This window comes from Halyomorpha halys, unplaced genomic scaffold (genome assembly GCF_000696795.3).
Source record: "Halyomorpha halys isolate HHAL.00 unplaced genomic scaffold, Hhal_1.1 Scaffold174.1, whole genome shotgun sequence".
NCBI lineage: Eukaryota > Metazoa > Arthropoda > Insecta > Hemiptera > Pentatomidae > Halyomorpha > Halyomorpha halys.
The window spans coordinates 426,931-444,451 of NW_027107482.1; the positions used below are offsets into that span (position 1 = coordinate 426,931).

The 17,521-nt window shown below is 33.3% G+C and overlaps 1 protein-coding gene across 1 annotated transcript in view; it reads left to right on the forward strand.

The window, feature by feature from the left end:
• The first annotated feature begins 14,932 nt into the window (after positions 1 to 14,932).
• LOC106679058 (uncharacterized) overlaps positions 14,933 to 17,521 on the forward strand; it is a 73,040-nt gene continuing 70,451 nt past the window's right edge. Inside the window, exon 1 of the mRNA XM_067045838.1 lies at positions 14,933 to 15,090. Within this exon, the coding sequence (XP_066901939.1) occupies positions 15,057 to 15,090 (34 nt within the window). The 5' untranslated portion in view covers positions 14,933 to 15,056. The remainder of the gene's footprint in view (positions 15,091 to 17,521) is intronic.

Below are 17,521 nucleotides of genomic sequence, written 5' to 3' on the forward strand. Positions count from 1 at the left end.
TGGATAGATAAGTTGGGTCCCTCTGTCACAAATGCAACAGAGAGCCGGAAACACCAGCACATGTGCTGGGGAAATGCCCCAACAACTCCCTCCTCTTAAATCTGAGATAAGATAAAAGAAAGTTTATTTACAATTTTACAATTTACTATGATGGACTCTAGTTATAATGTAATCCAATGGTTATAGAAACTATCTGAATTATATGCTATGCTATAGAGAGAATTTTGAATCATTTGAGAGTTGAAACTCAAAACTAGTCAAAATTGATGATTCTACCAAACATAGGTAGGTGGAATAAGAAATGGCAGCTGTTTCAAAACGTTAACAAAAATAAATTTTTCATTTGGAGCTATATATCTTTAAAACTACCAACAACACTAGAAAACATAAGAGGACATCATTCAAAGTAGAGTATATTTGCTCAAATATGTGCCCTAATAGAGCTTTCTACATTCAATAGTTCTATTATCGAGATATAGCTTTTTAAAAAACAAGATTTCATAAAATTTACTGAAACATCAGTAGTTATTGAATTTATTTTGAGAAATCTATATATTAAAAACCATAACACGTACTGCTGTCTGCCAGCACTTAAATTAAAGTTAGTTTAAAGTACTACAAAGTAATTTTTAAGATTTATCTTCCTAGGAGTAGTATTAAAAACAAAAGTAATTTAACTTACTACAAAGTAGTTCATCACACGTATTTTTGTAGAGGTATTACTTTTTTATGATATTTGCCTATGAATATAAATTATGCAAATGAAATTTATTCTGAACAACTATAAATCAATTTATTTTAGCAAATATAAAACTACTACTTCTGCGAATATAAGTGTCATAAACTACTTTATAGTACTTTTAGCTTGCTTTAATTTGAGTGTTATAGACATCTGTAAGCTTTATGGTTTATGTGATATTGACCTATCAAAATAAATTCACTAACTTCTGATTTTTCAATGCATTTTTTATGAAATGATTCTTTTTTAAACGTTATATCTCAGGAACTATTGAACATAAATAACTCTATTAGAGCTCATATTTCAGCAAATTCACACTACTTTAAATGATGTTCTCTTAAGTTTTCTGATGTTGTTGGTAGTTTTAAAGATATGGAGCTCCAAATGAAAAATTAATTTTTTTTACGTTTTGAAACAGCCACCATATTTTATTCCCCCTACCTATACTTGGCAGACTCATCAATTTTGGCTGGTAATTATACCTAGTTTTCATTAAAGTAATAAAAATTTGGGGTGAAATTATGCCTTTTTTCTCACCTTGGGCTCTTGTACATTATCCTCTCTTATTTCACTCTGCCATATCTCTCTTCTCCAGAGATCTATAAGATATATTTAATTTATCACACAAGTTGAATTTAAATTAAATGATATGAATAAATAGAAATTTGGTATTGAATTAAAATAAAATAGTTTAAAAAAGAAAAGTTAAATCTAATAAATAAATAGATTAAATACAAGCTTTATTAACCTAAGCTTTTGAAGTTCAAAAGAAATTTAAATTTTTTTATGAATAAAATTTTTAAATATGAAAGGGACTATTTTCTGTAAATTCATAGCAGGAGGTTATAATTTGAAAAGGTTTCCCAGTATTAGTGGAGCTGTTTTTGGAAGAACAAGCACAAATTTTAATTCCCTCCACCAATATTTTTGGATCCACTTGAATAATATTTTGAGAAAGAAAACACCGATAAGTACTAAACTCATTATTAATATGTGTTTTGGCTTGTAGTCTTCATCAGAATGACTAGATAAGTTTATGAATAAATGTTCTATATTTCTTAAAAGGTATTTTAAATCTACAGTGTGTGAACCAAAATCTATATTATTTAGATCTTATTGCAGACAAAGACCTGACCATGACATACTTATATAGAAATTAATGTCAAATAAGCTATATTATAAAATACACAGATCTTTTTCAAAGTCATATATCTTCAAATTGTTTTTTATTATATATGCTTTTAGGATTAATGTAATGTTTCAAATTTATTAATTTTTGATACTTTAAATAGTGTAAATTGGAAATTTTTTATTATATTTGGTCATGTATGTTAGTGAAGATCATGATTTAAATAGTTTAAGAATAAGTCCTCTTATATCTTTATTTATTTTTATATTTCTTTAAAGCTATTTCTGTTCTACAGAGTGTGAACAAAAAACTATATACTTTACATTTCATTGCAGACTAAGAAAGACTGGAACTTGACAAGATAGTTTAAAATTCATAACCAAACGAGCTATATTATAAAATATATTGGTCATTTTCGTCAGACTTTTTAAATCTACCCTTCTTATATCTTATCACATATCTTCTTCCAATTTTTTTTTTTTATTATATCTGCTTTTAGAATTAATATAATTTTTCTAGTTTATTAATTTTTAATACTTTAAAATAATATAAATTGGAATTTTTCATTATATTTGGCCATGTATGTTAGTAAAGATCATAATTTCAATAGTTTAAGAATAAGTGCCCGTATTTCAATATTTATATTTCTTTAAAGCTATTTCTGTTCTAAAGTGTGTGAACAAAAACCTATATTATTTTAGATTTCATTGTAGACTTAGTCAGTCTGGAACCTGACAATGTATATAAAAATTCATGACCAAACAAGCTATATTATTAAATATATGGGTCATTTTCTTCAGCCTTTTTAAATTGGCTATTTTAAAAAAAAATGATTTTTTGAAAAAAAAAGTCATGCATCTCCATCAAAATGTTTCTGTATTTGCTCTAATATATCATATTTTTTTTGGATGAATATAATTTTTTAAGTTTATTAATTTTTAATACTTTAAAATAATATAAATTGGAATTTTTTAATTATATTTGGTCATGCATGTTAGTAAAGATCATGATTGCAATAATTTAAGAATAAGTACTCTTATTTCAATATTTATATTCATATATCTATATTTATATATTATATTTATATTTCTTTAAAGCTATTTCTGCTCTAGAATGTGTGAAGTATAAACTATATTATTTAGATTTCATTGTAGACTTAGACAGACTTGAACCTGTCAAGATATATAAAAATTCATGATAATGCGAGCTATATTATAAAATATATGGGTCATTCTCTTCAGCCTTTTTAAATTGGCTATTCTAACACAAAATGATTTTTTGAAAAAAAAGTCATATATCTCCATCAAAATTTTTCTGAATGTTCCCTAATATATCTTTTTTTTTTGGATCAATAACATTTTTTAAGTTTATTAATTTTTAATACTTTATAATAATATAAATTGGAATTTTTAATTATATTTGGTCATGTATGTTAGTAAAGATCATGATTGCAATATTTTAAGAATAAGTGCTCTTATTTCAATATTTATATTCATATATCTATATTTATTTATCTTTAAAGCTATTTCTGTTCTAAGGTGTGTGAACAAAAAACTATATACTTTAGATTTTATTGTTGACCTGACAAGATATATAAAAATTCATGACAAAGCGAGCTATATTATAGCTCAAAGAGACTCCATTTCAAAGAGACCCCAAGAGCAAATAAGTTTATATACGATAAACAAATACTTACGGGCTCTGAATGGTCCAATGCCTTGAAATTTAATATAAATTATGCTCCCCTACGTGGAGTCCCAGGTGTCAGCAGACTGGATAGATAAGTTGGGTCCCTCTGTCACAAATGCAACAGAGAGCCGGAAACACCAGCACATGTGCTGGGGAAATGCCCCAACAACTCCCTCCTCATAACACGCCGACATCATAGAGTGAAATACGAGTTAATGAAGCTCTTAAAAGAAAGAGATTTTGCCTGCTTTGACGAGGTCTACTGTGTAGATACGGATGGATCCAGAAGATATGCGGATATAGTTGCTTTTACTAAGAAGGGGAAGTCGGCAATCATTCTGGATCCCACCGTGAGATATGAAAATAACGACCTTGACCAGGCAAATAAAGGTAGATAGGGAAAAAAAGGAAATCTACGATAAATGTATCCCTTTCCTCAAGGAGAAGTTCCGTGAGGGCTTCGGGGAGCGAGACTTCAACATGAGAGGCCTCTGGTTCGGAGCCTGTGGAATGATTCCCAGCACAACTAGGAGCTTCATGGAGGAGCTTGGGGTCGATGTCCATGACGTGGCTAGGATGACAGAGAATATAATACTTGACTCCCTGGGAATCATCCACCACCACATGCATGGAAATTAATGAGTGGAGGAGTTATCCAGAGGAGGGATGGCATTCTTGCATCACATATCTTATTTGTTTTTTATTTATTTACTACTTTATTAATTTTGATATTCTAATATTTGTTATATAGGGGAATTTGTTGATAAAATGAAGTAACGGTTGTAAAATAGAGGGGAAAGAAAAAAAGGAATAAATTGAAAAGCTTGTATTTAGTTTGTAGACTGGTATTAATTGTAAAAGAATACTGTGGGGAAAAAAAATGTTATCTTTCTATTATATTATATAAAAATATGTAATTTATATATGTCCGATCACAGATTGGTCAGTATGCTGTGTAATGTGGCAACCTGATGTATTTGGGCAGCATGAATGAATAAATTTCTTTCTCAAATTAAATCTACCCTTCAAACACAAGATGATTTTATGGAAAAAAAAAAGTCATATATGTTCATCAAAATGTTTCTGTATGTTCTCTAATATATCTGCTCATAGGATGAATATTCTTTTTTCAGTTTATAGATTTTTAATATTTTAAAATAATGTAAATTGGAAATTTTTTATTATATTCAATCATGTATGTTAGTAAAGTTTGTGAATTCTTTGTTTCCTATTGATAAGGAAAAAGCTATTTTTTTTTTTCATTGATACTAGAAATGGAACCTGTATGCTGCGCTATTCAAGATTATTTTTGTTTCTTTAAATTTTTATTAGTTTGAAAGTTAATTTTTTTCCTTTGACATAGGAATTATATACTTTTAATAAGCTTTGAGTATTTCATATCAGTATATAGCCCAATATTCTAATGCCTATAAAAAAGTAATATATTTCCATCAAAGTTTTTCTGTATTTTCTCTAATATATTTTTTTTTTTTTTTGGAACAATATCATTTTTTAAGTTTATTAATTTTTAATACTTTAAAATAATATAAATTGAAATTTTTTAATTATATTTGGTCATGTTTGTTTGTAAAGATCATGATTGCAATAGTTTAAGAATAAGTGCTCTTATTTCAATATTCATATTCATTTATCTATATTTATATAGTAATAGCTTTAGAGTATTTCATATTAGTATATAGCCCAATATTCTAATGCCTATAAATATATTACATCATATATTCCTATAACTCCATTTAACCTATGGTAACCTCTCTGACCCCCTAAACTACAGTCCATATTAGATATCCATGCTCCTTTGAAGACCAGAACCATACTTTGTCCCAATGCACCTTAGCTGACCCCTGAAATAAAGGAAATGATGAAAAGAAAAGATGCAGCGAGGTGCTAATACCGTCGAACCCGTTTACCTTTCAAGATCCTCCGGAATGAAACCCAATTCGCAATCCAACTTGCTAAAGCCACCTACTTTCATAATGCCCTTTCCAATGCTCCTGATTCCAATTCCTATCCCTACCAGAATCCAATAATCTCAGTTCCTTCCATGTGACTCCAGATGACCTCAATGACCATTTCTTATCCTATGCCAATAATTCCTCTACTTCCGATATTCAACATCACAATTTCAATCCTGAAGACTTCTTTTTCTCACATCTGTCCTACGATGAATTACTTTCCGCTGTCCTGAAATCCCACACTAATGATTATGGCCCTGATAGCATTCCAGTAAATAAAACTAATAAAATCCAGCCTTCCTGTTCTTTATCACATCTACAACTTTTCATTGCAAAACTCCTTATTCCCATCTTCCAAGAATACTGCCCTAGTCCGACCCTAGCTCACTGCACGACTTCCATCCTAATTCTCTCCTATCTAACCTTTCAAAACTGTTAAAACGCCTTGTCTAAAATCAACTCTCCAACTTCCTAGATGAACATTCCCTTATCAAATCTTTCCAATCTGGCTATTCAATTCAATCCGCTCTCCTTAAAATAATCCATAACCTCCAAAACTTCCTTCTAGACTTTTCTAAAGCGTTTGACATTGTTGACTATAACATCCTCTTTACTAAATTGCGTAATCTTCCTCTATCCAACAGTGCCCTGTGTTGGTTCAAATCCTTTCTCTCAAATTGGTGCCAGTATGTAATCGTCCCAGGTCAACCTCCATCTAAGACCCTCCCGCACTCCTGTGGTATTCCTCAAGGTTCCTTTATATCTCCTACTCTGTTTGCTATTTACATTAATGACCTTCCCCTCCAGATCCATCACTCCCAATACCACATCTATGCAGATGATTTCCAAATATACCTGTCCTTCCTGCCTTCTGACCACAGAGAAACTTCAAGAAGATTTCGATGGGATTTGTGACTGGGCGAGAGCTAACAAGTTGAAGCTAAATGCGGAGAAGACGAAGGCAATCTTAATAGGCTCCAATCATCTCCTTAAAACTGTTCCTAATATTCCAACTCTGTTCCTACATGATAGTCCCATCAAATTTTACCCCACCATAAAAAACCTGGGAATAACCTTTGATCAAACACTTTCCTGGAAAAGCCATGTATCCAATATCTCCCGCCTTACCTTTTCCCACTTTAAACTGTTTAAATTACCTCCGCCACCTATTTACATTTGAAACTCGAAGGTTCCTCCTAGTCACTTCGATTCCGAATCGGAATTTTTTTTTTAATATTTATTTATTGCTATTTACAACTGTACATTATAATACATTTAGTAAATCTGATCTAAGTTAAAGTGAAGTGTTACAGGCGTGTAGAGAAACTACCCATTGGTAGCACTCTTATGACATTTTACATTAGCTGGTCTTGTGGCCATCTTCTTTTCAGGCGCCTCGGAGGATTGTCAGGAATGGAAGAGGATCCAAGGTTAGAAACTAGGGGGTTTGAGTGGTTAGGGAGTTTATAATGAAAGGAGTGATATCTGGTTCACATGGAACGTTAAAGTCTTTAAGTATGATTTTATTTGTGACAAAGTAAGCAGCATTGAGGATTTTACGAAGGATTTCGGATTGTAAGGATTGAATACGAGAGGAATTCAAAGGTTTCGAATCAGAATTAGTACGATTAATTCCATTATACGTTTCACCTTCGGGGTCTTGAGGAAAGCCTCTGTCACTCGATTTTACGAAGAGTTAAATTGGCTTTACCCCTACTTCTGTAGTAATTATGTTCTGGCACCCTTTCTCTACTAACTTGTCCAATCCCTTTGTCCATCGTACATCTTCGATCTCCTGCAGTTCGAATTCTTAGGACATTCCAGTAACACCCCTCCCCCCATTCACGGCCTTTAAACTTATATTCAAATGCCCATCAAACCACATTCTTTGACAGATGTTTCCTAATACGTTTCTCTTCCCTATGGTATTATATTTCTTCTTTTATCTATTGCTCTAATATCCGTCTAACCTTCAAACACCGTATCTTTAATCGTTTCCCGACCTAAAAAGTAGTAATTGAATGTTTCGACTCTCAATTAAAAGGCTTAAATAGATAGAAAGATAGATTATTTTATTTTTATATTTAACATAAATTTTATTGGATTATTGGATACCAACAAGACTGTCTTATAATCCCCCTCCACACTCTCTTATCCCTAGTAAGTATCCGCTATGTTCTTATGCCCATCTTTTTCAAAATCTCCTCCACTTCGTTCAGCCACCTCAACGTGGTCTTCTTCTACGACTTCCATCGGATCCGTCGTTGGTTATAGGTTTAGGGACTGATTCCCTGCTGGGTGTACAAGCTACATGGCTCAGTCATCTGATTTGGATCCCTCTCACAATTGACACCAAAGCCAGTTTCGCGTTCATCTGACGGACTTCTTATTAGTGCGGAATCTCTATGTTCACATACTCGGTCATAGATACTGCACAAACACGTCTTTCTCATGCCAACAACATTCTTTCATACTCTTTAGTTGTGATTCGAATCTCAGAACCATAGGTTGCAACAGATCTTACAACTTTTTCTTACACCGTTATTCCCATGAGACAAAGCACCATAATTCAGATTTTTTCTCATTGCAAAGCAACATCTAATCCCGGCGACTATCTTTGCTTTCAGATTCTCGAACTTTTCATTATTTTCGGTTATTAGTGCAACCTAATACTTAAATTTCGGCTGCTTTAAAGGCATGGTTTACTATTTAGATATATTTATTTCCTTTTCATGGAGGGAGAATTTAAGAAAGGTTTCGAACCCAGAACGAGTGTGTAAAAAAAATAAAGATGGTACCCTGCACCGCTCCCGTTCCCAGTTTCCCAAAAATTGAAAAGACTGAATTAATAATATGATTCAAGCAATTAGTGAAAAATAAAGAGTTAGCATCTATTTCTACACGTAGACAAGACATCATAACAATAGGAGGTTATAGAAGAATGAGTTCTGGGATTCACTAGTGTACCTTTGCTATTTTTGAGATTCTCATATTTCTTATGAATGATATATTTGAGCTATCTAAGAACCTGTTTATGATTTCGATATCCTTCGTCGTAAACCAATGACCTCTTGCCCAACAGTATCCTTTAATAATACCCCACTTATTTCTGGCGAACAGATCCGTTACTTGGGACTACATCTCGACAAACGACTGACATGGAATCCTCATACAAGACTGAAAAGACAGAAAACTGCTCGTCGATTTCGACTATTACAACATTTACTAGACAAACGGTATAAATTTCCAATCCATTACAAAAGACTGATCTACATGACTAGTATAAGACCTATCTGGACATACGGAGTTGAGCTTTGGGGCTCCACTAAACCATCAAATTCCTCCCGAATACAATCCTTACAGTCCAAAATCCTTAATGCTTCTTACTTTGTCACAAATCAAATCATCCATCAGGACCTCAATGTCCCCTATGTTCCCGATTTGGCCAGAACCATATTCCATTCCTTCCATGGAAAACTTCCCAACCAACCAAATCCACTTTTTTCTAACCTGGCTTCTCCTTCATTACCTAGTAATCCTCCTAGGCGTCTGAAAAGAAGATGGCCTCGAGATCTTCTCCTCTAGAAATGTTATTTGAGTTCTATCAATGGATAGATTCTCCACATGCTTGTATCATGTCACTATCTCAGCTATAGCAAATTTACTTGTTTTATATATGTTATACAGTTGTAAATAACAATAAATAAATGATAAAAAAAAAATTATTTCGATAGATAAGATCTCTACTTTCAATATTTTACTAGAGGTTTGTTCGAATTTCGTGTTATTTATTTTTTTTTTTGTTAAAATGTATTGGGTGTACTTATAGTAAAAAAAAGGGGTTACCCTAATATGGCCTATCGATTCCTAGGTATTTTTCATTACGGCAATACTAGTTTGTTAGTAATTCATTGTTTATTAACTGATGTTTCTATCTTTGCAAATAGCTTCCCTCTCTGTTAAGAAAAGAAGAAAATGGACAGAAGGGCAACTAGAAAATGCGTTGAAAGCGATAAAAGAAGGAATGTCATCCTACAAAACAATTGAGCTTTTCTGGTTTCCTAGGCATACTCTGAGAAGACAAAATCTACTTCTAACAACATCCAAGCCGAAATTAGGTAGGTGGCCAATTCTACCTTAATATTACGAAATGGAAGTGCGCAAGATTCACAGGCTTGCTGGTGTGAGGATGCCATTAATCGATAATTTTTTTATGATTTGAGTCGTGTTGAAATTTAATTTTGATTTTTCCTTATTAATAAAATAAAGTTGACTTTTTTTAGTTTTATTTTTTTAAAATTATTATTACTATTTTTTTTAGTTTTATTTTTTTAAAAATTATTATTATTATTATTATTTTTAGTTTTATTTTGGCATCCACTTCTGCTCAACAAACTTCCTCAATTCCTACTCCCTACATATTTCCTTATAATCCGCTCCTACCTCTCTGATAGAACCTTAAAAGTAAATCATAACCTAGCCTACTCATCTCTCTTTTCTCAGTCCATCGGTGTTCCTCAAGGTAGTATCTTAGGTGTCATTCTTTATACATTTTATACAGCTGACATCCCAACTCACCCTAACCCAGTCCTAACAACATACGCTGATGACACATGTATACTGTCTGTAAACAACGACCCAACTAATGTATCACAAACACTACAGACACACATAACATCTATTGAAGAATGACAAATCAGACCACCTTTACTCTCCGTCGTAAACCTCTGCCCTCCTGTTCTACAGTATCCTTTCTAAACACTCCACTAACGCCTGTTGAACAGATTCGACACTTAAGACTCCATCTTGACAAGAGACTTATTTGGAATCCACACACAAGACTGAAACGACAAGAAACTGCTCGTAGATTCCGATTGCTACAACACTTTCTTGACAAAAGCTCTAAACTTCCCATTCACTACAAAAATTAGTATACACTACGATAATCAGATCAATTTGGACATATGGAATTGAGCTCTGGGGTTCTATCAAGCCATGAAATTCCTCCCGCATCCAATGCTTACAATCCAAAATCCTACGTAAAATCCTTGATGCTCCTTATTAAGTTACAAATAAACTCATCCACAAAGACCTTAACATCCCTTTCGTTGCAGATTTGGCCCAAAACAGATATGCGTCTTTTCATTCCAAACTCCTTACCCATCCTAACCCATTAATTCTTAATATTTCATCCTTAACAATCCCTGATAACCCTCCGAGGCGTCTGAAAAGAAAATGGCTACGGGACCTTCTAATTTAACTTAATGCTTGAAGTACCACCAATGGGTGGTTTCTTCCCAAGATTTTCAAGTGTAAATAAAACATAAAACATATTTACTTATTGTATGATTGTATTGATTACTTGTACAGTTGTAAATCACATTAAATAAATAAATAATAATAATAATAGTTTTATTTTAAGGTATCAACGACTTCTGGGTCATTATTGGCTTAAATCTCGAAATTTTTAATGCTCCTTATTGTCTTAATTTCCGAATTTCGTCTCCATTGTCGAATTTAAATGTTTAACTATTGAAAAATGAATACTTGTAAACTTTTATGGTTAAGTTTTGAGTAATTCAGAAATTCGAACAGTTTATCTACAGTCTGTTTGTTATCCTGCAAAACTGAATGGAGATCTGCTGGTTATTCATACATGGATTTGATGGATTCGTATGCTTGACCTTGGAAAGTTGACTTTTCAGGACTTAATATTTATTGATAATGGTTTGTGTGAACGCCAAAATTCCTCCTTAACTTTCTTCTTAATTTATATCCTTATTTTATTTTGAAAATAAATAGTAGAGCAAACTATTGGCAAAATTTCAGGCCAATTGATCGGATACTGAGTGAGCCACAGCTGTTCATTCCTCAGGTAGGCCATATTTGTGTCACCTAAGTAAAAATTTGCCTTAGTGGACAATTAAAAGATTAGATACAAAAAAATAAATAAGTTATGTTGATTAATACTCTTTAAGAGTCAGAGAAGTTCCTTGAATATTACTAAAACTTATGCCATATAACCATGTCTTATCTTTGATTCCATCTTCATAAAAGGAATTCTTTAAACATTAACTTCATGCATATGCCATCTTTTGTTTTTATTTTATGTCCGAATATATTTACTTACCTTATCTCGAGGAACGGGAAAATGATAAGATATATTCTTTAAGTTCTATATTTTTTCGATAAGATTTTTAATTCTTATTTTATTTTATTACGAAGAATATAAAGGTTTCATAAGTGTAAAATGATAAGATAATACCTTGAAAACCTTTTGAAATGATGTTATTAATAGATAAGTATGTGAAAGTACACTAAATATTGACAAAACCCTATTCGTATTCAAAAGATTTTAATATTATAGAACTGATCTACAGTTTCATCTAATAATTTTACTCTTACCCCTGTCGAACAGATCCGGTAGCTTTGACTGCATTTGGACAAACGATTAACCTGGAATCCTCACACCAGACTGAAAAGACAGGAAACTGCACGTCGATTTCGACTATGATAGCACATACTAAACAAATAGTCTAAACATCCAACACATTATAAAAGACTGATCTGTATGACTGTAATAAGACCAATCTGGACATATGGAGTTGAGCTTTGGGGCTCCACTAAACCTTCGAATTACTCTCGTATTCAATCCTTACAATCCAAAATCCTCAATGCTCCTTACTTTTTCACAAATAAAATCATTCATAAAGACCTTAATGTTCCCTATGTAACCGATCTAGCCCGAACCAGATATCACTCCTTTCATTATAAACTCCCTAACCACTCAAACCCCCTAGTTTCTAACCTTGCATCCTCTTCCATTCCTGACAATCCTCCAAGACGCCTGAAAAGAAGATGGCCACGAGGCCAGCTAATGTAAGATGTCATTAGGCAGTTTTCTAATCCGTTAATAAAACTTGGGATGGTGCACTTCCATAATATATATATTTTTTAATATCTATATTGAAATTTACAACTGTATATTACATAATACATTTAGTAAATATGATCTTAGTTAAAATGGAGTGTTACAGGCGTGTAGAGCAACTACCCGTTGGTAGAACTCTAATGTAGTTAGTGATCTTCAAAAGACATTTAGTCCTATTGCATTGAAAGTCAAATCGCGCGCTGGCGTATTGTATATTTATATATAAAAATAGAAAATTCTAAAATTGTTTAAAGTCGCGTGCTCACTTATGGATTCATTTTAACTTTTCTTAATTCTAACATATTTGGATCCCTATATATGTTTTTAGATATTAAGAAAACGAAACTGTTATAGATTTTAAGATCGGCCGCTATTTTTAACACATCAGGGTCACTTTATGTATTTATTGAGGTACAGAAAATGAAACTGTAATCGATTCGAAGATCGTGCGCTCGCGTATCGATTTATTCTATATTTCAGGATTTCTCACTTGTTGGAGTTCTAAGTTAAAATTAATAAGTTATAAATAAATTAAAGTTAAAATAAAAAAACCCATGAACGAGCTCTGCCCTAAAATAGATATCATTCTTATTTTCAACACATCTGCAAACTTAAGGTAAAGGGATCCTAATAAGTAGGAAATCCTAAAGGTGCCTCAACAAGCTTACCAAACAATGGCCAATTCGCGCATGCACAAGCTTGTGGATGGGTTATTTTGATTGACTGGCGAACGTTGGCCTGAATTTGCGGCCGATCTGTTAAGTTTCCGTTTTGGCCACAAATCAAAGGGCGCTTGTGCTGCGTTCACACGTTTGTGTTCTGTTGATGAATATTTCAATATGAATATAACAGATGAATATTTGTACTCTCCGTGTTTTAATTGAAGAATTTTCCCAACCTTTCGATTCAATAATTAACTCTTGTTGTAGATTGTATATTTTAAAATTATATCGATTCGGTGTGAATACATTGTTTCAAATCTTGTTTATTAACTTTACGGATTTATTTTTGACTTAATATAGCACATATACCTATTTTTAAGCAATTATATACCTAGGTAATTAAATTAAAATTTTTCTAATAAAAATGTATAGGTTATATAGCACTATTTCTGCGAAAGATGTCTGAAAAGAAGATGGTCTTGAGATCTTCTGCTCTACTAATGTTAGTGGAGTTCTATCATTGGGTAGATTTCCCGCATGTTTGCATGATATTAATGTATAACTAACATCAAATTTGTATTTATTGTTGTAAATATTCGTCATCATAAACATTTTATCCCCTTAACCGCTTGCCCAGTGTAAGGTTACTATTTGCAGAGTCTGGACCAGATATCTCGCTCTTGGACAATCTGCCTTCTAATCCAGTCCATATCCCGCCTCCTGAACGCCTCCTTAACACTCTCCTCCCAGGATATGCGTGTTCTTCCTCTTGGCTTTCTTCCCTCCACGCGAGTCTCATATGTCTTTCTGGCAGTTCTTCCCTGGTCCATCCGAAGGAGGTGTCCGAACCATCTGACTCCGAGGTTAGTCCGAATGGTACTGTTCCGTACTCTATCTCGTCGTGTTCTTCCTTCCACCTTACGAAGGTACCGCATCTCCATGGATTGGATCTGGGTCTTGTGATTCGAGGTAAGGGTCTACAATTCATATGAGTGGGAAAAAATAGGAAGGAGCGTCTATTTGTAGATCTTTATTTTAGTTTTTCTCGTCACCTCCCTTTTGCCCAGGAAATCCCTTCGAAGCAAACTAAATATTCTTCCAGCTGAATTGATTCTTTAAGAAACTTTCTCATCAATGTAGTTGCTTTTGTTGAGATAAGCACCGAGCATTGTAAATATTAATAAATAAAATATAAAAAAAATAATATTTTGCTTTGAAGGAGAGTAAGAGGATTCCCCTTACGTATGGGAGTTTGGTTTTGTATGTACTGGGGTCTAGGGAGTGCAGTGGCACCGTGGTAAGGCTCGATGCTTTTAACTCCAAGGACCCGAGTTCGAATTCAGCTGGGCAGAAAATTGTTTTCTGTTGCACCATAGCCTTGAGTCAACCCAGTGGAGTCTGGGGTCCATCCAGCCTCATAAATTGGGTAAAAACCTGGCGGTCAAGCATAGTTCTGACCAAATTACCTCCTTGCACAACCGTTGGTATAGTAACAGTTCTTCCTTACAAAATACTGAGCCCCTAAAACCTTCATGCTACAACCAGTACAGATTTTAATTTTAATGTGCTTGGATGTACAACTGAAATTTTTGTTCCTGTGGATGTCATATAATTCAGTTGTAAATATCAAATAATAAAATTAAAGAAAGTTTAAAATTTGAGTACATTCATTTTAATAATAAACTTTTTTAAAAATATATATATATGTATTGAAAATAAGGTAAAAAAATGGCACTTACTTATTAAACTAATCAAACTGATAAGTATTGATTAATCACAATTCATTTTATAATAGACACTTATTCCCGAAACCAGGAAAAAATACTACCTTAGGCTGCAGTGATTGGCTCCTGATAGTAGGCTATCAAATCATAAGCTAAGATATAACGTGCTAAGAGGAGCCAGTTCTTCAGAGCACTCTTGGAACGTAACCATGTGGTTTCTTACTGTCCTACTTTTTGCCACAGGTAACCTTCCTTTAAATTATATAAGTTCTATATTAGATGATATATGAATATATATGAAATTTATTTAAGATGAATGTAAAATTGTAAAAGCTTAAAGACTACATTACTCAACTATTTACAATAATACTTAATTAAATAATACTTAATTAAATAAACAAAGTGTTATACGTTTTAGCTAAATTAAATTTATAAACTAAAGTTTTGAAAACTAAAATTTCAGAGATATACGAATTGTATTTTTTTAAAAAATTTATTTAATGTAATTTACAACTGTTCAAAATAATACAATAAGTAAATATGTTGTATGTTTCATATAATCTTGGGAAGGAACCACCCATCGGTGGTCAATTCTGCAACGAATGGGATGTTAAGGTCTTTGTGGATGAGTTTATTTGTAACGTAATAAGGAACATCAAGGATTTTACGTAGGATTTTGGATTGTAAGGATTGGATACGGGAAGAATTTGATGGTTTGGTGGAGCCCCAGAGCTCGATTCCATATGTCAAATTGGTCTGATTATCGTAGTGTATACTAATTTTTTGTAGTGAATGGGAAGTTTGGAGCGTTTGTCAAGTAAGTGTTGTAGCAATCGTAATCTACGAGCAGTTTCTTGTCGTTTCAGTCTTGTGTGTGGATTCCAAATAAGTCTCTTATCAAGATGGAGTCCTAAGTATCTAGTCTGTTCAACAGGCGTTAGTAATTTAGAAAGGATACTGCAGGACAGGAGGGTAGAGGTTTACGACGAAGAGTAAAGGTGATCTGGTGGGATTTGTCAGGATTCATTTTGATTCTCCAGTTTTGACACCATTCTTCAATAGATGTTATGTGTGTCTGTAGTGTTTGTGATGCATTAGTTGGGTCGTTGTTTACAGACAGTATACATGTGTCATCAGCGTATGTTGTTAGGACTGTGTTAGGGTGGGTTGGGATGTCAGCTGTATAAACCGTATAAAGAATGGGACCTAAGATACTACCTTGAGGAACACCGGCGGACAGAGATAAGAGAGATGAGTAGGCTAGGTTATGATTTACTTTAAAGGTTCTATCGGTGAGATAGGAGCGGATTATAAGGAAATATGTAGGGGGTAGGAATTGACAAAGTTTATAGAGCAGACCTGGATGGCAGACTCAATCAAAAGCTTGTTCGACATCGAGGAAGACTCCCGTGCAGTGCATTCCGCGCTCCAATGTGGAAGATATGACATCAACCACTCGATGACTCTGTTGTATGGTACAATGAGATGTTCTAAATCCAAACTGGTGGTCAGGAATAACATGATATGAGTCAAGGGTTGGATAGAGGCGTTTTATTAAGAGTTTTTTAGGATTTTGCCCATAATGGGCAGGATGAAATAGGACGGTAGGAAGATGGATATTCAAGCGGCTTGGAGAGTTTAGGAAACATTTTTATTATAGACATTTTCCAAGGGTCAGGGAAATAGGTGGATCGATTGTATTTTTAAGCTAAATAATTTTTTATCGAGTCTGGCACCCGGGACTGCTTTACAAACTCCGTAAATTCCTACCTTCTACATACTTTCTCATCATTCGTTCATTTCTCATTGATAGATTATTCCAAGTAAACCACAATGGTTCCTATTCATCCCTCTATTCTCAGTCCGCTGGTGTTACTCAAGGCAGTAAACTAGGTCCCATCCTCTACACCGTCTATACAGCTGACATTTCAACCAATCCTAACACTATCCTCACCACATATACCGATGGCACATATATGCAGTTAATAATAACCCATTAATTGCACCCAAACTCTCCAATCCCATATTACAGCCCTCGAAGTATGGTGTCGTAATTGGAGGATTAAGATAAATTCCAACAAATCTTATCAAATAACCTTTCCCCTTCGTCGTAAACCTACCGACTGCCATACAGTTTAATTTAATAATGTTACTCTTACCCCTGTCGAACAGATCTGCTACCTTGGACTTCATTTGGACAAACGATTAACCTCACACAAGACTGAAAAGACAGGAAATTGCACGTCGATTTCGACTATTATAGCACTTAGTAGACAAACGGTCAAAACTTCCAACACATTACAAAAGACTGATTTACATGACTGTAATAAGGCCAATCTGGACATATGGAGTTGAGCTTTGGGGCTCCACTAAACCTTCGAATTCCTCTAGTAACCAATCCTTACAATCCAAAATCCTTCGTAAAATCCTCAATACTCCTTACTTTGTCACAAATAAAATCATACGATAAAGACCTTAATGTTCCCTATGTAACTGATCTATCCCGTGAGTGCTACCAATGGGTAGTTGCTCTACCCGCCTGTAACATTCTATTTTAACTAAGTTCTAATTTACTGAATGTATTATGTAATATACAGTTGTAAATTTCAATAAAGATATTAAAAAAAAACCTTGATAATTTAAATTAGGCATATTAAATTCTATAATATTTAGT